Source organism: Sus scrofa, chromosome 1 (assembly GCF_000003025.6).
Source record: "Sus scrofa isolate TJ Tabasco breed Duroc chromosome 1, Sscrofa11.1, whole genome shotgun sequence".
Classification (NCBI taxonomy): Eukaryota; Metazoa; Chordata; class Mammalia; order Artiodactyla; family Suidae; genus Sus; species Sus scrofa.
Genome location: NC_010443.5, coordinates 216,401,420 through 216,424,500, shown reverse-complemented (window position 1 = coordinate 216,424,500; position 23,081 = coordinate 216,401,420). Strand labels below are relative to the sequence as shown.

Sequence of the window (23,081 nt, the reverse complement as noted above, 5' to 3'; positions counted from 1 at the left end):
AAAAAGTACCAGTGTTTACTGTGACAGTGAGTGTGAACAAACAGCCTGTATGCAACAACATGGATGAATCTCACAAGCATGTTAAGTGAAAACAGTCAGACACAGAAGAGTACATACTGTGATTCTATTGTATTTAAAATTAAAGAAAAACTCGGAGTTCCTGTTGTGCTTCCACAGTGGAAGCGGAAACAAATCCAACTAGGAACTGTGAGGTTGCAGGTTCGATCCCTGGCCTTGCTCAGTGGGTTAAGGATCCTGCGTTGCCATGACCTGTGGTGTAGGTCGCAGACGTGGCTCGGATCTGACTTTGCTGTGGCCCTGGCATAGGCCTGCAGCAGCAGCTCCAATTCAACCCCTAGCCTGGGAACCTCCATATGCCGCAGGTGTGGCCCTAAAAAGAGACAAAAGACAAAAACAAAATAAAAAATTAAAGAAAAACTGAAAACATAGGCACCTCTGATTAGAGTTTGTAGCATGCATGTTCCAGTTCTAATGGTTTAAAGGAAAAGAAGGAAGTGATTACTGTTTAATTCTGGTTGTTGATTACTTTTTGTGGTAGGGTGAGGATATATTGGATCAAGAGGGGCACTGTTGGGGGAGTTTTACATACTGATAATTCCTAGCCTGAGTGGTAATTTCACAAGTGTTCAGTTTGTGATATTATTGAGATACACATTTTTGGTTTTGGTATTTATACTTCATAATAGAAAGAGTTAAAAAATTGAAGAAACTGCAGTGAGTCCCCATATACGAAATGGAGAAAAAGCCAAAGTTCTTACAGTGACTTTCAAAGCCCTGTAAGTCTAGCCTCCTAGTTCCTTTGTTACCTCATGTGCTACTTCTCCTTCCCTCTTTCCACTCCACTCCATCTGCATGGCCTCTTTGTTGTTCTTTGCACGTGCCAGAAATGCTTCTACAACAGGGCATTTCTACTTGGTTTATCTCCTTCAGTACTTTTCCTCAGAAGGCACCTTCATAGGGAAAACCATTTTATATTACATCCTTTCCCCATACACTCTCTTCTCCATAATTGCTTTATTATTTTTTAGCCTTTATCAACCTTCCAATGCAGTAATGTACAATTTTTAAACTTGTCTGTCTCTCAACAAATGTAAGGCAGGGATATAGCTAGAGATTTTGGTATGTTTTTTGAATATCTGCAGTATCATCAACACCATGAATAGTGGGTAGCTGGAAAATGTTTGTAATAAGGTTGAATGAATTCCATTCGAGGCAGTATTCCAAAGAAATCATGTTCAGTGATAGCTTTGTAATTTTTGTTATCTAAAATAATGTCTAGTTTTATTAAAACTGAAGAATAAATAAAATTCCTGTAAAAATATGTTTAGATATTAGATTATGTAGTTTATTTAGAAATTAAAATCTGTAGTATTATATTTGAAACAGTTTAATTATATTCGATTATCTAATGTTTACTATTGTGATCATCCAAAAAGTGCTGTATCGTAATGTGGTCTTTACTGTGCATTCTAAACTCATAGTCACAATGACTTTTGCCTCAGAATTTATGAGCTAAGATGCTCTTGATTTGACAAATAAAAACAGATAATGGAGCTGAATCTATTTTGTGTCTGTATTGAGAATTAAAGTAGCATATGAAGCTTAGTGACAGTATAACTCATTTAATTTAATGAAGCTTTACTTGTTGAATTCTAGGCATTGTATTAAGTGGTTACATGTATCTACATTCCCATTTAGTCTTCAAAACACTCTGAGAGGTAATTTACAGACGAGAAAACTGAAGCTTGGAAAGGTCAAATAATCATTTAAGCAAGTGAATGCTAGATCTGAGATACTATGTTAGGCTGCCAGATACCATGCTATTAACCATTCATTTTACTATAAGCAAAGAAGTAATAGAGAATAGTTAAGGAACTGACAAATCATTACTCACTTCTAAAGGACAGACCAAATAAAACTGACTATTTTCTATTGACTGGGAAGGTAAACACTATATGCTAAGTGACAATAATAATAATCATAAGCAAGTAAGATGCAGTTTCATTTTTTACTTTTTAAATTTTTATTTTTATTTCATTTTTGTCTTTTTAGGGCCACACCTGTGGCATATGGAAGTTCCCAGGGTAGGGCCTGAATCGGAGCTGCAGTTGCCAGCCTATACCACAGCCACAGCCTAGGTATAGGCTTAGCCTATACTGAGCTGTGTCTGCAACGTACACCACAACTCATGGCAGTGCTGGATCCTTAACCCCCTAAGCTAAGCCAGGGATCAAACCTGCATCCTCATGGATGCTGGTTAGGTTCATTATCACTGAGCCATTACAGGAACTCCTAGATGTGGTTTCTACCATCAAGAGGTCTGTGTTCTAATAGGAAAGTCATTTTGATTTAATGTGAATTTGGAAATAAAATATCCATTTTTTAGTGTCTTATAAATAGATTAGCACTGGGTTGAGCTCATTTGAGAATATTTATGGAACCATTTGAGGTTTTAAAGGAGAAAATCCAGATGCTAGTCCTGATGGGATGTTTTCCTATCCAGATGAAGCCATATAAAGCTTTATGAAACTACGTTTATTGAAGGAGGATTATATTGATTAAAAAAATATTTTTGTTGAAGTATAGTTAATTCATAATATTGTGTTAATTTCCACTGTGTAGCAAAATGATTCAGTTATACATATATATGTATACATTCTTTTTTAAATAATCTTTGCCATTATGATTTATCATAGGATATTGAATATAGTTCCTGTGCAGTGGACCATATTGTTTACCCATTCTGTATATAATAGCTTACATCTGCTAACCCCGACCTTCTACTCCATTTCTTCCCCAGCCCTTGGCAACCACAAATTTGTTCTCTGTGTCTTTGGTTCTCTTTCTGTTTCATAGATAGGTTAATTTCTGTCATACTTTAGATTACACATATGGGTGATAGTATATGATATTTGTCTTTCTGACTGACTTTAGAATGCTAATCTCTAGTTGTATCCATGTTGCTGCAAATGGCATTATTTCCTTCTTTTTATGGCTAATCTTCCATGTGTACAACATCTTAATCCATTCATCTCTTAGATGGACAGTTAGGTTGTTTCCATGACTTCACTATTGTGAATAGTGCTGCTGTGAACATAGAAGTACATGTATCTTTTAAAATTATTTGTTTAGATATATGCCCAGAAGTGGGATTGCTGGATCATATGGTAATTCTGGTTTTTTTTTTTTTTTTTTTTTTTTTTTTTGGTTTTTGAGGAACCTCCGTAACTGTTTTCCATAGTAGCTGCACCAGCTTACATTCCCATCAACAGTGTAGGAGGGTTCCCTTTTCTCCACACCCTCTCCAGTATTTGTTATTTGGAGACTTTTTTTTTTGCTATTTCTTTGGGCCGCTCCCGCGGCACATGGAGATTCCCAGGCTAGGGGTCGAATTGGAGCTGCAGCCACCAGCCTACGCCAGAGCCACAGCAACGCAGGATCCGAGCCGCGTCTGCAACCTATACCACAGCTCACAGCAACGCCGGATCGTTTACCCACTGAGCAAGGGCAGGGACCGAACCCGCAACCTCATGGTTCCTAGTCGGATTCGTTAACCACTGCGCCATGACGGGAACTCCATTTGGAGACTTTTTAATGATGACTCTTCTGACCGGTGGGAGGTGATATCTCATTGTAGTGTTTGTTTTTTGTTTTGTTTTGTTTTTTTTTTTAGGGTTGCACCTGTGGCATATGGAGGTTCCCAGGCTAGGGGTCTAATTGGAGCTGAAGCTGCTGGCCTACACCATAGCCACAGCAGTGCAGGGTCTAAGCTGCCTTTGCGACCTACATTCATTGTAGTAGATTTGAATGATTAAAATGTGTTTGGAGAGCACTTTTTAAATCTTAACTCTTTTTCTTATAATTATAGCAGCTTCATGGAGTTTGGCCACAAGATGTTGTTGATGGAACTTGTGTAGCAGTAAATAACAAGTATCGACTGATGGCATTTGGTTGTGCGAGGTAATTGATAATAGACGTCTGAATTTTAAGACTTACTGTCAAAAATAATTTTTTTAAATAAAATGTTCTTAACACACTTATAAACTTTGTCATACCTTTCATAATTTATGAATCAGCCTTAATATAAAATTTAGAAGTAATTTCAATATATTGAAGCAAACAAATCTGAAAGCCACATTTGGCGATTGTTTTAATTTGTAAAAGTGAGGTTTTTTCCAGTGATAGGAAATTGAGTGACAGGTTAAGATTAAATCAGTTAAAACATCAGTATTGACATTGCCATTGAATTGGTGGGTGTGCCTTAGTCAGCAAGCAAATTTAAGGCCCACATAAAATCACTTTCTAGCTTTAATTCAAATAATGCAGGTTTTAGAAGTAAAATTAAATATAGATTTTTTACTCAGCAAATATTTGTGTGTCTGCCGTATGCCAAGCACAATTCTAAGCATTTGGTATACAGTAAAGAATGACAAAGCTACCCAACTTTGTCAAGCTTATATTTTAGCTGAAATAAAAGATTATATCAGATACTTAGAGTAATGCCTTACAGTGTGTGTAGTGCTTTTTAGTCTTCAAAACTCTTTCTTAAATATAAAATTCCATTTTGAAGTCAAACTGTGACTTAGTGGTTCTGTAGAATGAATATACATCTAGTATATAGTCTCCAGATACATCAAGGTAAGTATCACAGTATCTTTATCAGCATAAGTAATATATGTTATAAATCACTGCCTTCATTACACTCTCAAAAATTTGTTTATAAAGTGGGAAATCCTTATCCTTCACACATCACTTCTCACTGAGGAGATTCTAGAAAGTACTTCTAGAAAGTAAATTTAACTTAGTGTAAGAAAAAAGAGAAGTGTATTTTTTTTTTCATTATCATGGATTAGATTTGGTCATGTTTTGTTTAGAATTTTTATTTTGGCCATGACTGTGTCATGCAGAAGTTTTTGGGCTAGGGACCATACCTGCATTACAGCAGTAACCAGAGCCACAGCAGTGACAACGCTGGATCCTTAACCCACTGACCTACCAGAGAACTTCCTGTATAGAATTTTAAAATCGATGTTCACGAGTACATCTTACCTATAGTTTTTCTGTTTCTTGCTCTCCTAGTTAATCAAGGTTATTCTTATCTTACAAAACAAGTAGAGGAAGGATTTCTCTTTCTTGTCTCTGTTCATCTCTGAATGTGTGGTTGAAGCTACCCGAGCCTAGAACTTTCTTTGTGGGAATTTTTTGGCTTACTGATTTAATCAGTTTTAAAATAGATTTAAGATTTAGATTTTCTATCTTCCTAAGTTATTTTGGCAAGTTATGTTTTTCTAAGAATTGGTTTCTTTCATATACACTTAAATTTATTGGCATAGAGTTTATTATATCCTTTTAAACTTCCATATTATAAAACAAAAAAGAGGAAAGTGCATAATCCAAATATTCATAGTTTTACAAATAATCATAATACAAAAATCTGTCTTTCCACAACTTGGTTAAGAAATAGACCATTGCTGGCCAATTTAAGTTTTACCCCTGCTACTTCCTCATCATGACTCCCACCCCCTTCCTAACTCACTTAATCAGTTTTGTTCTCTGTGATGATCATTTACTTTTCTATATAGTTTTACTACTCATGTATACATTTCCAAAGAGCATAGTTTAGTTTTTCCTGATTTTGAACTTTTTATAAATAGAATCTTATTTTGTGTTTCAAATCTAGATTTTTTTCAATCAACATTGTGAATTCATCCATCTTATTTGCCAGTGGCTGAAATCATTTTTTAGGATTGCTTTATAAATAGTGTTTTAGTGTATGAATGTGTCATAATTTATCTGATTTGCTGTTAATGGAAATTTACATTTTTCCCTGGTTTCCAAAAAAAGAGACATTCTCATACAAATTCAACATCTATTTCACACATGAGAAAATTAATGATAAATCCCTAATAAGCTCACATATGCAGTTCATATTCAAACTAACTCAATAGTCACCAGATTTCCTTTATAGCTTGTTTCAATCTGAATCAATCAAAATTTGTGTATTATATTTGATTATTATTTCTCTTTAGTTACCTTTGTGTAAAAAAATCCTTCTATCTTTTTTTCTTATTTTTATGACATTAACTTTTTTTAAGAGTCTAGGTTCATAGGATACCCAACATTCTACATGTGTCTCATTATTTCCATATAATGGCATTTAATTTTTATGACACCTATTTGGAACCTTGAAGGTGGTGGTTATTGAGCCAGTATAGTCAAATGACTAGGAAGGTCACACATCAGCATTTAGAGGAAACTCAGACGGGTTTCAGAGCCAGCGTACAGCAATCTAGGAAGGCCAGATGTGAGAATCCAGGAGAGGTGCTCCAGCCCTTGCTCCAGGATAGTGAAGGTGGAATCTTGGCCTTCAACCTTTTAGTCGCTTCAGTTTTCATGGGCTGGGAGAATATCAGCCCTTCCTATGGCGTGATCATGGGTTGGGGTAAAAGTTTTGCTCTTATACCTGTGTGACATGATGGACTCATGGCTTCTAGTCCTGATTTCTCAGCACTTCTAGTCCTGATTTCTCAGCACTTCCTAGGATTTATTGCCTTGAACACTAGGCTATAGCTGGTGTCCTTCAAGTTCTGTAGGAAGCCAGCATTCTTTCAGGATGTCCATTGCAGGGAATCAGTTTACAACCTAACTGTTGCCCTTATATTTAAAGGTTTGATTAGATCTTGGTTAAAGATTTTTGTCACAGGTGATATTTTATACTTTCTATGGCATCATGTAGCAGTTGAGTTGTCTCAGTATCTGTGATGTTGAATTTGATTACTTAATAGCCATTTATCTCTCTATTATAGAGATATGTTTTTTAGCCTTGAAATTAGTAGTGTCTTTTTAATGAAAAATTATTTTTCTCTTGTGATGGCTGATGAAAATAGAAAAATTTAAAGAATAAAGGCACTATAAATACTTAAAGGATTATCAGTCTTTTCTAAGTATTGCCTTAGCACCTATTTCTTAAATCAGAAATACTTGGACTCTTCATTGACTTGTTAGAGCTCAGCAACCCAGAGTTGGCATTTGAGAGTTGTTATATACAAAGCAAAAACAAGTAAAACCTGCTAGCCGTACTGCTGTCTTTCAGCAGGGTGTCTGATTGGCCAGGTGGTCTGGAAAGATGTATATTCCAAGCATTTGGTTTCTAAGATAGAATAACATGACTAAAATGGCTCACATTTTCTCTCCCACCTGAAACAGCCATGAAAATGGGCAAAAATATGAAACAGGTGCTTTGAATTCAAGACATAGGACATCAGGCAACAAAGGATAGTGATCCCTGAAAGATGAGAAACGAAATAAGAAAATTCTAATTACTCTAATTAGTCCCAGCTCTAATTACTGTGAGAGAGTTTCTAGCACAAGGATGGGGAGATAGAGCCTGGCAGATCCCCTGAGTTGAGTGTGTGGAAATGAGAGTCTGGGAGATTGAAACAGGTGGGGCTCAACAGGATGGACACCAAATAGGAGAGAACGGCACAAAGAGAGAACTCCAGAGAGCTGTAGAGGGTGTCCTTTGATTTTTTCTTTTCTTTCCTTTTTTGGGCTGTTCTTGCAGCATACAAAAGTTCCCTGGGCCAGGGATCCAACCTAAGTACAGCAGTGACAATTCCAAATCCTTAACCTCTGGGCCACTAGGGAACTCTCTTGAGTATTAAACTGAAACATGGGTGATAAAGAAAAGACCCAAATCAAACGTTGTAGAAAAAAGACTAACAAACCTAAAGAATGTAGCAAGAAAAATGATGCAAAATGAAACAAGAAAAAAAGAATTAAAAACATTATCTATCAGTGGAGTTCCCATTATGGCACAGTGGGTTAAGAATCTGGTGTTGCCACAGCTGTGTAGGTTGCAGCTGTGGCTTAGATTCAGTCCCTGGCCCAGAAACTTCTTTATGCCGCTGGTGTGGTCATAAAACAAACAGATGGAAAACAGAGCATCAGGGAGCTATGGGATAACTTCAGGTGGCCTCTTGTTGCAGTTATTTTATTTAGTCCCAGTCCTGACCCTTAAAAAAAGTGGTGTCTGGCTGGAAGCTGATCATAGTTGCTGTGAAGAGACTATCTGACTTCTACTGTGAAGGGGCACACATAAGGGCCAGAATACTCTAGCAGTCATAAGCCAGTGTTATCCTCATGTGTGCAAAAAGCAGTCTTGGAGTTAAATTACTTTAAAAATAATACTTATGTTAAATTTTTGATCTAAGAATAGCTCTGTAAGCAGAAATGATATTTTTTATGATCATTGCAGTTCAATTTTAAAATGTAGCTTAGAAGTAATATATAGATTTTTTGTTTTGGTTTCTGGCCCTTCATAGGTTTGACCCTTATAAATATTTTTTAATGGAATAGTGACATACCATATATGTAAAAGACTATGTATTGTGTATAAATACCAAAAATAATATAAGATAAAAAATAATGAAATGAAAAATCTCTGCCATGCAATATGCCATATGAGAAATATTACCAGTACTGAACTGATGAAGCCCTTGCTTGCCCCTTTTCTTTAACAGTCCCCTTCTCCACCAGAGCAGTTACTTGTGGAATTTGTTTACATTAGCTCTTGGTTGTGTTTTTCTACAAACTATTTAACTACTATATTTTGAATGTTTTTCACAGTATAGAAACAGAATTATACTATTTATATAGATATATAAATAGATGGCTGGATAGACAGGTTTGCTGTCTATTTTAATGCACATGACAAAAATTCACTCATTTTCAGTGCTATTTGGTATACTACTATATGTATGTACCACAATTTTTTTCCTTTTTCTTATTGCTGGACATGCAGATTTGTTTCCATTTCTTTGCACTTATACACAGTATTATGAACATTATACTTATCTCAAACACAAAGATATTTCTGGGCATATACACATACACACACGTATGAAATTGGTAGATTATAGAATGTGCTTTTGTTTAAATTTATGAGATGACTACAAATTATTTACAGAATTCTATTTCCTGTAATCCTGTTTCTATATTTGTCTTTTTTTTTTTGGCTTTCTAGGGCTGCACCTGTGGCATATAGAAGTTCCCAGGGTAGGGGTTGAATTGCAGCTGCCAGCCTACACCTCAGCCACAGCAACGCCAGATCCAGGCTGCATCTGTGACCCTATACCACAGTGCACAGCAACACTGGGTCCTTAACTCACTGAATGAGGCCAGGGATTGAACCCACATCATCATGGATACTTGATTTGTAACCCACTGAGCCACAATGGGAACTCCCTATATTTGTCTTTTTATACTAAAAGTCTCTTTGATTTTTCACAGTGGTTCTGTACAGGTTTATACAATAGATAACACCACTGGAGCCATGCTACTGTCTCATAAACTAGAATTAACAGCAAAACAGTATCCTGGTGAGTCGTCCTCTTCTTTTACTTTTTTCTTCTTAATCATAGGTAATGATATGTGTAGTGAATGTAGATTTTAAGTTAAATGGTTCATGGTAAAGACCAAATATTATTAAAGCATGTAACAATATTCTCTGTGATGCAAGAATTTCTGTGTAACCTGAGAGGCTCCTGGGGATACCTCTTTTATCTCATTTAGTCTTTTTCTTTCCTAAGTTTTTAAGCCCCTATTCCTTATATTTAGGCTTTGCTTTAGACTCTAATCTGAGTTCATTGCCTCTGTTATTTTATGCCTTCCAACTCCATTTATGCATTCAACAACTAATTACTGAGTACCTACTATAACCAGACACTGTTCAAAATGCTGGATACACAGCAGTGAATAAAACAAAAAGTCTCTTTCTGAACCCCCTTAGTGAACCTTTGGTTAAATCCTGTCCACAGAAGTAAGTCTGAAGTCTGTGTCATTGGAAATGCTTTTGATTCGAACTATCAAAAAACCCAACTTGTTATTGCTTATGCAGATAAGTTTTATTTTCTCCAATAGCAAGAAGTCCAAAGGTAAGCTGCTGTTGGCATTCATTTAGCCTTTCTTTGATGATCACAGGGTAGCTTCTGAGCTCCAAGCATTACTTCTGCTGTTGAGCTAAGAAAGGAGCATGTCTGTTTTTTAATCAGGATAGCAAAAAATCTAGAATGAGTTTGATTTCTTCCAGAGAGGATTTGTGTTTGTTTTTGTCAGTCACCTGGAATATTTGTTAATCTGGAATCCTTTATATTGTATTCTCTTGAGTTTTGTTTTTTTTTTTTTTTTTTAATTATACAAGTTACTCAAATTACAAATCAGAGTGAGGACTGGTTTGTGGTTGCAGATTCTCAGGGTAGCTTCTTTATTTTCTATTCATTACCATGGTCAAAAACAGGAAAGCAGTCCTTGCTATTTTTTCACCCTCCATGTGGAATCTTTGTAGCTCCAGCATTACGTGGATATCTTCTATTAGAGTCCCTGCCTTGGCCAAGCTCTAAGCCTTATCTCCTGTTCCTCACATGTGTGAGTCATCAGAGGTAAAACTCAGGTCTCCAGGGTTTGGCAGAAAAATTCAAGGCAAGAGCACTTTGTACACTCACTTAATCCACCAGTATTTTTGGATATTTTGAGATGTTTAAATATCCTATTCAACAACAGTTTTAGTTGTTACAATATGGAGAATCACTCAAAGTGCCTACTTTGCTAGACTGCCAGAAATAGAAATTTGCTCCTTAAGTTGTTTTTGGGGTTTGTTTTTTTGTTTGTTTGGTTTTTTTTTTTTTTTTTTTTTTTTTTGGCTTTTTTAGGGCTGTACCTGCAGCATATGGGAGTTCCCAGGCTAGGGGTCGAATTGGAGCTGTAGCTGCCAGCCTGTGCCACAGCCACAGCAACTCAGGATCCGAGCTGTGTCTGCAACCTACACCACAGCTGATACCAACACCAGATCCTTAACCCACTGAGCGAGGCCAGGATCACACTCGCATCCTCGCATCCTCGTGGATACTAGTCGGGTTCGTTAACCATTGAGCCACTATGGGAACTCGTAGTCAAGTTTTTATCATTCTTATAGCCTTTAAAGGCCTGTGTATATTTTTTTCTAAAAAATTGCTAAGGACAATTTCTGCTGTAACTGACAGGAATAGAGTGGTGTGTATTTTGAATGTAGTTTCCAGCCCTTTTATCTGGTTATTTTTTTGTCCATACTAATGTTGTGTCCAATACAGTAGCTACTAGTCACATATGGCTATTTAAATGAAATTAATTGAAATTAAAGAAAATTAAAACTTATTTTCTCAGTTGCATAGTCACTTCTAAATGTGGAATACCACATGTAGCTAGTCCCTATTAGACCCAGCAAATATAGAACATTTACATCATTGCATTAGAAATTCTGCTGATTGCTTCTGATTGTTTGACAGCAGTGTATTGAGTTTTTCAGATTGTTCACTTTTCTCAGATTCTTGGGATGCCAGTTCTGCCTTTGGTAATCTACTGACACTCTTATGGTCTTTGTATGGGAGAATTCTGCCTTTTGAGTTATGTAATTTAGGCTGTAACCCTACTTAAAATGTTGAGAGCCTTGTACTGTCCTACACTGAACAGAGAGAAGTTTCTTTGTCTTCTTATGGCTCCCTTGGCTGATTTTTATAGGTTGCAGGACTTCAACAATCGTTACATAATCCACCAGCTTCCATTCTAATTCCCAGACTCGTGCTGACCTGAAACCCCTTTGTTTAAATCTTTGTATGGGATGTGAAACCCCAATCCCTAGTCATTGCTAGGTCCCAACCTTCTTTCCCTATGTTGCCATACTTTTTTTTTGCTTCTCCACTCCACACTTTTCACACCCCCTCCCCCTAGGCTGTCTTAGTTCAAGCACCAGCCAATCTTGCTTTCAGTTTTCTCTTTCCTTTTGGCTCATGGAGATCTTCCTTTCTTTCTTGAAAGTTCAGCTCTGTAACAGAAAGTCTTTGAATTACTTTTTAACATTTTTCTCATTATGCAGATTATCACAATCTGTGTTTAGTGTAGGGTACCAGCTAGATAAATTCCCCATATCCCTACCATTTGAAGATTAGGTTAACTATCATTGACAGTTTATTATATCTCTACAACTAGATTTTAATATATTTATAATGCTTGGAAAAGTAGATATGAATATTATATACTTATGTATATATTTTTATGTGGGGTAATAGAAATACTGTTTATAACCTAAAGCACTAATAACATCTTTTCATGACAGTAAATACACATCTAAACATTATTATTTCTTTTTTCTTGCACATGGAATTGCTTGCATTTTTTAAACTTTGAGTTTGTATGTTTCTTCTTGGTTTGGTTTTAAATTTCTCTCCTAGATGTGTAAAGTATACTGATAAGATGATGTTTCTTACTTATTTTTATATACATAAATTACACAGTTATTCATATACATGAATTATGATGGGAAATACTAATGTCGGGATTCAAACATAGGCAGAGGAAAAGAGTTCTTAGTTACTCTCTTAACCAGTCAGTTTTCTGTAGGCTAAAACCTGTATTCCTCCCCTTCATAGCAAATGTACTTAAAACAAAAATTTATTGATACTACAGATGAAAAAAAAATTTTAATTTTAAAGAAAGTGATAAAGATCTTTTTGAGTTGCTGCTGGGAAATGCTGTCATGTTTTCACTTAACTCTGCAGTAAAATAAACCTTGATTTTACTACATAATGAAATTTTCTCATTTAGTAGTTATATGATGAAAGAACTATTACTAGTTAAAAGAAGATGTGAGCACCTGTAGTATTCAAGCTGGAGTTTACCTACTTAATCCTAATGTGAGGTTAAACTTCAATTTATTTTAACTTGGATCCCTCTGATATTGCCAGTGGAACATAAAGATAGTGGTAAAATTATTTTACATTTTAAAACACTTCATCCTCTGCTAGGTACTTTTTTTTCTTTAAGGGCTGCACCCGTGGCCTATGGAGGTTTTCAGACTAGGGGTCCAGTCGGAGCTGCAGCTGCCAGTCTACACCACAGCAACGGCAACAGCAACATCAGATCCAAGCCAAGTCTGCGACCTACACTGCAACTCACTGCAATGCCAGATCCTTAACCCATTGAGTGAGGCCAGGGATCAGACCCGCAACTTCATGGTTCCTAGTCAAATTCGTTTCCGCTGCACCACGATGGGAACTCCCTCTGCTAGGTACTTTGAATCATTCAGGGAGATCCCATCTTAAAGTAATTGAAGACTTTTTTTTTTGTCTTTTTAGGGCCACACCTGCAGCATATAGCAGTTCCCAGGTTAGGGGTTGAATTGTAGCTGTAGCCAGACTCAAGCCGCATCTTCAGTCTATACCACAGCTCACAGCAACGCCAGATCCTTAACCCACTGAACAAGGCCAGAGATCGAACTTTCGTGCTTATGCATACTAGTAGAGTTTGTTACCACTGAGCCATAATGGGAACTCCAAAACCAAAGCCTTTAAGGCCACGAAGTTGTAGTTATTCAGGTTAACAGTGGCTGAGAAAATGGCTTTCACCTCTTATAAAACGCTTGGGTACTAAGTTCGTTCCTGCCTAGATCAGGTCAAGGCTAATGACTACACATTTTAAATAGCCCTAAATGAGCAGGATTTATCTCATTATTTGAAGCAGATGTGCCTTTCTGTTTGTTTCAACTTGAAAATGTAGGCTGTAAAAATACTATTTCTGAAGCAATCATTTATTTTTAACTCTTCTCACAATTTCTTAACAGATATTTGGAACAAAACAGGAGCTGTTAAATTGGTCAGATGGTCCCCTGACAATAGCGTTGTAATAGTGACCTGGGAATATGGGGGCCTTTCTTTATGGAGTGTATTTGGAGCCCAGCTGATTTGTACACTTGGAGGAGATTTTGCGTGAGTCAATAAAGAAATTTTAGATAAAATAACTCTTTATCTCCCAGAAACAGATACACAGAAACTTTGTGTCATACAGCTACCATTTTGCCTTATTTGACTCAACCCAAAACAATTGGTAATATCCAGAATTAATTTATTCAGAATATATTAATTCCTCATACATCCATCCTCTTAAAACTGACTGTTCATTCAATTAAAATGTCTTATTTATTGAACTCCTATTGTGTATATGATAACGTATTAGATTCAAGGCTAAATCGGACATGATTCTGCATTTGAGTAGCTTTTTATCTAATAAAAGCAGTAAGCTATCTACATAAGTAACTAGTAGGAAATGAAAAAATACTTCTGATTGGGTTAATGTAGGTTAACACAGTGGGTTGATAGAAGTGGGTTAGTTTCTCTGTCCACTTCATATACTGCCCTGATCCTCAGTCCCAACATAATGAACACACCTTCCCAGATTTTATGACCTGTCAGGAAGTTCATTAGCAGCTAAAAGACTGTGTCTCAGTGATGTACCTAGTGTGTTAACCAGTAGTCTCATATATCATGCATTATTATGTGTTTCTATTTTGAAGAAACAGAATCACTTTGGTTTTTTTTAATTAAAGCTAAATAGTACATGTAATTAGAAGACTCTTTTTAATTACGTTCCTATTCTGTTTCAGTTATAGGTCTGATGGTACCAAAAAAGATCCCCTTAAGATCAACTCTATGGTAAGTTCTTCCTATAAAATATTGATAAAGTATGAAAAACTTGAAATTTTTCTTTTTTTCCCTCATGTTGGCCTGATAAAATTATAAAACTGCTCTAGTCTCAGCACATGCTTCTTAAACAGTTCTTGCTTTGATAAAGTATATTTTTTAAAAATCAAGAGGCAGCCCAATTTGGGTATTTGATTTTGGTTTTGTTTAGATGTGTCCAGCAAGTCCTCTCATCTCTGTGAACATAGTAACTGTTCACATCAGGCCTTTGTTTTTCCAAACCATGCCTACCTTTCTTAGGTGACTTAAAAGCTGTCGTGGCCTCCTTTATTTTAACATAATGTGAAATGCTATTGGAGGACATGAACATTTTTCGGGCGTATTTAAACATTTTCCCATAGATGTATGTTAAGAGAATTGTAGTCCCTGTTGTATCAGTATTTTTACTACCAATTTTCAAGAGTTTCTGTAGAAAGCAGTGAGGTGTAACCTCTTATCTTTACATAAAAACATTTTCTTACTAGCCTTCTCTGTACCATCTTTGGGAAATTAGGGCTATGATGCTTATCACTACCTTTCTTTCCTGCTCCACAAAGGAAGGCATTTTCTGATCATGAGTTTCTCAAAGAATTAAAACCACTGTGATTGCCTCAAATAGTGGTTCCCAGCCTTTTACCACCAGGGATCTCATTTGATGTCTCTCCTCATCTCCATATTTTAAAATAAGTTTTCCAACACCATTTCAGTGCTGATCGAGTGCTTCTGAATAGCAAGCAACAACCAGGGTTACCAGCCTCACTAAGTTGATTTTCAATCAGAAACTGTATGAATCCAAGCATTTTAGTTAGCTTGTACAACTTCTATCATAGGAAAGCAAAACTTCTATCAAGCTTTTGAAATTTTGCAACTGAATAATTCATGGACCCTTCCCCCATTAGTATTTTCCTGGCTTTGCAGATTGGGAATCACTACTATTAAAAAATTTTTTTCAGCTATCATGGAATTTAATTATAAAATATTAAAATTGGGCCTGGAGGGGATCCCGTCATGCTCAGTGGTAATGAACCTGATTAGTATCCATGAGGACATGGGTTTAATCCCTGGCCCCACTCAATGTGTTAAAGATTCGGCATTACCATGAGCTGTGATGTAGGTTGCAGATGTGGTTCGGATCCCATGTTGCTGGGGCTGTGGTGTAAGCTGGCAGCTACAGCTTCCCATTCCCCCTCTAGCCTAGGAATTTCCATATGCTGAGGATGTGGCCTTTAAAAGTAAAAAAAATATAAAATAAAAAGAGTAAAATAAAATTGGGCCTAGAAAATTTATTTGAACCTTCTCATTTTACAGAGAAAGACACTTAAACCCAGAGAAACCAAATAGTTTGGCCAAGGTAGTACAACAAAATGGTAGACAAGCTGGAGTGCAAACCAACCCAGTATTCTTTGTTTTATACAAAATTGCATTTGTTTGGATGATTCCCTGTCAGGCTTCAGCCAGGTAATTCGGGTGTTCTCTCTGTAAGGAATTTCTTTGTATTTGAAAAGCAGTTAAGTTAAATTAATGGAGAAGTTACAGAAAGCAGTAGGCATTTCTTAGGATTTGGAGCTAAGATTGTTATGCAGTGTTTCCACTCTTCTAGGTATGGTTTCTGCTGAAGATAGATATATAGTAGATGTAGGTATGATTCTTGTCTGTTTTGTTTGTCATGGTTTCTCCAGACTTTAGAAGTCATTACCTAATGCTGGTTATTTCAGAATTTGAGTATTTCAGACTGGGAAAAAATAACAGTCTTTATTGCTTTGATTCCCTCCCCCTTCCCTCCTCTCCCCAAGAGCTGGGGTGCTGAAGGCTATCACCTATGGGTAATCAGTGGATTTGGTTCTCAAAATACTGAAAACGAGTTGGACTCCAAGAGTATAGTTAAACAGCCTGGCATTCTACTATTTCAGTTTATTAAGAGTGTACTCACCGTAAACCCTTGTATGGTAAGTTTATTTAATTAAGACTTTTTTTTTTTAGTGACTTTTGCATTAGAGTATCACATGCTTCCTATGATAAATATATACTCCTAAAATAGACATAGTATCTTCTTCTGTATGTTTTCTGTGATTCTTGTGTTTCTTTTTAGTTTATATCAAATTTGTCCCCCAATTTTATTTTTGAGCAGGTTTTTCTTTAAAAAAAAAAAAAATGGGACCACAAGCAACTTGAGGAAAAACACTTTTTACTGATTTACTTGAATAATTTGAATAAAATTTAGCCTTTATCTGAATAGCATTTCCTAAAGTACCTTCTACCAGGTATTTCTTTTTTTGTTGGTTTTTTTTCTTGCTTTTTAGGGCCGCACCCACGCATATGGAGATTCTCAGGGTAGGGATAAAATCGGAACTACAGCTGTCAGCCTACCCCACAACCACAGCAATGCCAGATCCAAGCTGTGTCTGAGAAATACACCACAGCTCAGGGCAACACCAGATCCTCAAACTGCAACCTCATGGTTCCTAGTCACATTTGTTTCCTCTGAGCCACGGTGGGAACTCCTACCAGCCATTTCTTGTGAGAAATATCTGTAGCAATTACATAGGATAACAAAAGTTCTTTGTCTTAAATCTGTGAAGTAAAGGAGCTAAAGCTGTAGAGATTTATTTCTTCATCATTGGATTCCAGTCTTTGATATGCTAATGCACATCATGAAAGTCCAGGAGTTAGTATATAAAAAGTAATGTTTCCCAAGCTTATTTATGAATCTTTGAAGGGATACCTAGAAGAAAATAAGCCTAGAATCCTGCTTTGGGAAACAGCCCCAAATTTTAATACAAACTCATGTTTGTATTAATGTGAAATAACATTGATATTACATATTGTTGATGTATAATATAATGGTATATGTTACAAGATAGGGTCGTATATCTTTGTATCTATCAGCTGTGGGATATTGTAGGGATGTGTAGTCTTGTCTTGACTTGTTTTTATTGGCTTTCTTCCTCCCCTCTGCTTCCTTTTTCCCTCATGTAGAGTAACCAAGAGCAAGTGCTGCTTCAGGGGGAAGATCGATTATACTTGAACTGTGGAGAGGCCTCACAAACCCAGAATCCCAGAAGTTCTTCGGTACACTCTGAGCATAAGCCCAGTCGGGAAAAGAGCCCGTTTGCAGATGGCAATTTAGATTCTCAGGGTTTAAGCACTTTACTTGGTCATCGGCATTGGCATGTTGTACAGGTAAGCCTTCACATGCTCTTGACTCTTGACTTAATCCCTGGTAAGATAGCAACCTGAAGCTTATTTTCAAGTATTTCATCTCTTGCTTTAGAAAATCAAGAAACTTTTAAACTTTTTTGACTGTCACGTCTCTCTTCTGCTTTTCTGTGCTCTTGTCCTCCCGTCTCCTCCTTTCTTTCTTTCCACTTGATGTAGATTGTATTACCACCTGCTTTAAGTCCATTAGTAGTGAATAGTTTAAAAAACTGGAAGTTAATGCTTTGCCCTTTTATTGTGCAAAACGTTATTTTACTTCCAGCCTTTTTTGGTATAAATTTAGCTCTGTGGATTCGAATAGGCAAAAGTGTAGTAAGTTCATGGAAGGTGACGATATCAATTAGTACCTTGTCCAGTTGACCTTGTAGTCCTGATGGGGACACATTGAGGTTAATTGCCTGACTTTGGACCCAAATTACAGACTTGTTATTAACCTAAAACCTTATTGCTAATAATTTATTCAGTCTTGTTCCAGATGATTTACTCATTCTGATACTTTTAAATTAGTAGTTTCTTTTAGTAATTCTGATAAATTGCCATTTAACATGGAAATTAATTCTGAGTTTTGATACCAAATAAAATTAATTTGGGTTAATCAGTAAATGGAACACAGTTTCAAAGTCCTGAGAGTTTCCTTTCCCCTTTTGATGCCATAGTGTCTTAGGTAATCCAGAGGCTACTCCTGGGTTAGTTTCTTTTAGTCAGTTTCTGTTTCCACAATTCTTGGTCTATCTTCTACATTCTGTATACTTTTACCTTGCTAGCTTACTTCAGCTCCCATGTTATTTTCAGTTGACTTTGAGTGGACATAATGAGAGACAGAAGAATGGTCATTATGCAAAAAATTAAAGGAGGAATATCTCCTACATTGAATGTGGTATACACTAAAAGAGAATGTATTTAATTTACATTAATAAATTCATAAAATCAAACAATGTGCATACCATTTTATAATTAGTAACAGTTATTAAATAAAACTGCGTCAGCTACTTCCTTGACTAAAATTTTCCACTGCTCCCTTCTCTCCTATAGCCATTTCTCTGCTATTTTCATTTCCCCATACTTTGAACTATTCATTCTACACTGACCTAGCATCAATGCCAGTTCTGCCTAGCCAGGTCTGTGTTGCCAGAGAGCCAAGTAGAGCAGAGGATCAAAGAAGGTAGGTCTGGAACTCAAAAATCCATCAGGCAATAACAAAAGTTGAATTTCCTTCCAGCTCAAAAATTCAGTGATTCTGTGATTCATAGCCATCTATGAAGTATCCCAAATTAGAAGCATATAAGATTGAGTTTATGACTTCAGATATAGTAGGTACTAGCAAGATTGATCTGTCATTCTGTTCTTTAGATATCTAAATATTCAGAAAGATAAACTTGTTTAACTCTAGCCTTAACCTAATTTTTTCAGTTTCCTTAAAGCTAATAAAAATAATGCTGGAGTTGTATTTCCCCAAAATTAAGTTATAATAGATTCATAGAATTTTTAGAGCTGGAAGGACCTTAGCAATCATATAGTCCAACTAAATTTTATACATGAGGAAATTGAGGCTCAGGGAAATTAGGTAACTTGCCCAGGGTCACACAGCAGAATAAAGGCAGACTATCCTTAACATGATATAAACTAAAGTAACAGCTGAACCTATTTTAAAACTTAGGTACTAAATGTTGAATCATAAAATATATTGCTGACTGTGAACTAAAACCTAGAATGTGCCTATTTGGCACTGTTGTTATTTGAAGTTGCCCCATGCTTTGTGGTGGAGTTCCATAGTGTGGTTTATAGTGTCCATATAATGCTGATGCTTTATTTTCCGGACTTTTTAGCCATCAGTAAGTATTCCCTGAAGAAACATGGGTGCCTGTTTGATTCCCCCTTCAACACATGCTCTTGTCTAGGATAAGTGCTTGCATCCTCCATTGAAGTGGCTTTGTTTGTGTGATTTATACTTTGTATGCTTCTTCTACAGCTTAGAGTACATCAGATGAGCTTTAAGTAGCTGTTCTGTCTGTCCTTTCTGTTCCTCATCTAGACTGCTAGATTTTTTGTTTGTTTAATAAGCCTTCTATCTTAAGGCTTATTAACTTCCTGATCAGAAGATACTGTTTTAATTATGTTTTCTCTTTTAACTAAAATAACACTAACTGATATTTTCAGAAGCAGGGTAATGTATCAGGCACTGTGTTAGGTCAACAAAGAGGACTGTAAAGGCTATTTCATTTATAAATGGTTTGCTCTCATTTTTACAGTGTGTATCAAATGTTCTAGGCATGGTATTTGGCACGGATCTGATTACCTAGAATGATGGCTCTCATAGTCTCACCAGTTACAGACAAAAGTAGTCTAAGGCAGGATTGATGTGGGTTCTTACAGAGACTGAAAAATCCTGAGTAGAGATTCTGTACTTAAGCACTCAGTTACCCAGTAGTGTGGCACAATTTCTGTGCCCTAGGTATGCATTCCTGACCTGAGTTTATTCATTATTCATTAACCACCTCTTTTCCCAGTTCTGCCATTTCCTATTCTCAGTATTAGGGGCAGCACTCAAACTTAATGTGACATAAAGATCAGTAAAGATGACCTCCTGGGGAAAATAAAACGTTTTGTTCTCATTTCATAGCAACTTAGAGCCACAAAACTGCATGAGAAATAAAGCTTCATATTAAACTTACATTTTGAGTTTTGAAAGTAAACCATTTGTGGTACCACATACATTTTTGGAAGTTAAAAGAATAATTAGAGATAAACCTTGGCTCCCATGATTAGAAACTCTTCATGTTGGAATCTACATTGGCAGTAAGATCTCACTTTCCATTTTACCCACCACATTTCATAAATACCTAGCAAATATCAAAGTTTGAGAAAGTGCGTGGAAGGGATTTAGTGTCATGAATGGCTTGCTCAGTTGAACTCCAAGTACATGCTTATTCAAGTGACTAGTTTTATATTCTTTATCCAGAAAAAGAATTTCACTTATAGACTCCTATAAAACTACATTCAAGTTTTATTTTGCCACCTGATCATTACCTCAGATTATCATTATTCTGAACTAATTTCACGCATCATAGTGAATTTTACTAGTTGGCCTGACTGGTACAGCATATCTTTTACGATAACAAGCTAAGCATTCTTCAAGGATATATGTCATGACACTATTATTTTTAATTCTGTAAGGCAGGCTTCCACAACCAGCACTGGGGTTAAGAACTTCCTAAGGTACTTAAAGCTATTAATTTACTTAGATTTTAGGTTGATTTTTTATGTATAAATTTTATCAAGATTAATACAGATGCTTTAGCATATTTTTTACTTTGTTTTGTTTTTTGGGGTTTTATTTTGTTTTTTTGTTTGTTTGTTTGTTTTTTAGGGCTGTGCCTTCGACATATGGAGGTTGCCAGGCTAGGGGTTGAATGGGAGCTGTATCTGCTGGCCTACAGCACAGCCACAGTAACACCAGATCTGAGCCACATCTGCTACACCTACACCACAGCTCACAGCAACGCCGGATCCTTAACCCACTGAGCGAGGCCAGGGATTGAACCTGCATCCTCCTGGATGCTAGTCAGATTCCTTTCCTCTGAGCTATGACAGGGAATCCCTTGATTTTTGTTTTGTCTTCACATTAAACAAAGAATCTTATGGGATTTGATTGCATTTACTTGACTTTTTAATTTGACTTTCTCTTTTTAAATATGTAATAATTTTTCTTGGCATCAAATGAAAATAAATTTGAATAAATTGAAGGTTCTCTTATTTTAGGAACAGAAGACACTTCCTTTGTTCTGTTCTATTAATTTTCAGCCTGCATTCACCATGTCTTCATGAAAACTAGTTAATCTCTTAGAGAGATCACAATTTCAATAAACTTTACTTAATTTACATTGATATCTCACAAAGGGTTTTCTAAGTTGAAATTCTCATTAGAGTGATACAAAGACACTGTGTACAGAGATGTAAGACAGACAACATGGGGAAATATATTTACTACTTATATTTCAGATAAAGAGTTAATATTTATAGTATATTAAAAAGTACTTGTAGGTGAATAAGTTGAACACCCCAATAAGAAGTAGCTTTTACATACTCTTAGATGTATATGGCTGTTTAGCAATGGACTAAAAATAAACGTGATTATCCACGAGCAATGATAAAATAGAGGAATTTCACTTAGTATACTTTCATATTGTTTAAATTTTATAATAAGCATATGTTACTTCTTAATCAGAAAGATATAAAAATAATAAAGATCTTTCCATTAAAAAAAATAAAAAGCTCATGCTGAGGGCTCTGATTTTATTAGATAGGCTCGTTTTGGTATGATTCATATTAGCAAAGCCAAACTGTGTTCATCTACACAGTTCTTGGCTGTCCTTGTGGGTGTTCCTCTAAATATCTTTTGTCATTCTGTATTATTGAGTGTCCAGTTTTTAAAACAAACAAATAGAAACAGTGTAGAGAAAAAAAGAGGAAACCCTGATGTCTAGAAACATATAGTGAAATAGTTAAGACAGAAGATGTGACATATTGGCAGCGAGTAGTACCTGTTATTTGGAAGTATTTAAACATTACAGGAAAATTAATCTCACATTATGATGTTAATGCTTTATGTGCTTTACATTTAAATATATTTCAGAAATCTTACCAAACTGATGTGTTATTTTCTGTAGATTTCCAGCACCTATCTAGAGAGCAATTGGCCTATACGGGTGAGTTATTGTTACTTTGTTGGTATTAACTTACATTGGATAGCATTTGCTGTAAGAGGTATTCTGGGAACTGAGCCTTTCAGTGGGTACACTGATAAAAGTAAAATTTCAGTATTCGATCCCTTGTACCTTACTAGTGTGAACCTATAATTTGGTCAGATGTAACTTGAACATAAATATTTGAATTTAGCATTTTATATTTAATTTACTTAGAAAACATTTATTAGTAGTCTTTTACATAATCCTCAGCTCTTTATGCATAATAAACTCAAGGAAGAGGTCTTAATTTTGTTTTTTAATCAGTTTTCAGCTATTGATAAGCTTGGACAGAATATTGCTGTGGTTGGCAAGTTCGGTTTTGCACATTACTCTTTACTCACCAAAAAATGGAAGCTTTTTGGAAACATTACCCAGGTTAGTCTTTTTGAAATTAAAAACCTGATTCTCAAAGTATGAGAGCACTACAATATGATATAACTATAAAATAAATGTTTACTTGTTAAAAGGTAAAATCAAATATTAAAAAACAACACTGGATTATGTATAAGGGTCATTTCGGATAAAGTACTGGTATCCGATAAAGGAAATGGCA

At 35.9% G+C, this 23,081-nt stretch overlaps 1 protein-coding gene across 5 annotated transcripts in view; it reads left to right on the top strand.

The window, feature by feature from the left end:
• The window catches only part of RIC1 (RIC1 homolog, RAB6A GEF complex partner 1), a 112,637-nt gene that overhangs the window by 70,315 nt on the left and 19,241 nt on the right, over positions 1 to 23,081 (top strand). For all 5 annotated transcript variants that reach the window (XM_001924914.6, XM_013993585.2, XM_021063974.1 and 2 more), the window contains 8 exons: positions 3,890 to 3,981; positions 9,313 to 9,401; positions 13,673 to 13,817; positions 14,492 to 14,540; positions 16,361 to 16,513; positions 17,544 to 17,747; positions 22,451 to 22,489; positions 22,793 to 22,903. In XM_001924914.6, the coding sequence (XP_001924949.4) occupies positions 3,890 to 3,981; positions 9,313 to 9,401; positions 13,673 to 13,817; positions 14,492 to 14,540; positions 16,361 to 16,513; positions 17,544 to 17,747; positions 22,451 to 22,489; positions 22,793 to 22,903 (882 nt within the window). The remainder of the gene's footprint in view (positions 1 to 3,889; positions 3,982 to 9,312; positions 9,402 to 13,672; positions 13,818 to 14,491; positions 14,541 to 16,360; positions 16,514 to 17,543; positions 17,748 to 22,450; positions 22,490 to 22,792; positions 22,904 to 23,081) is intronic.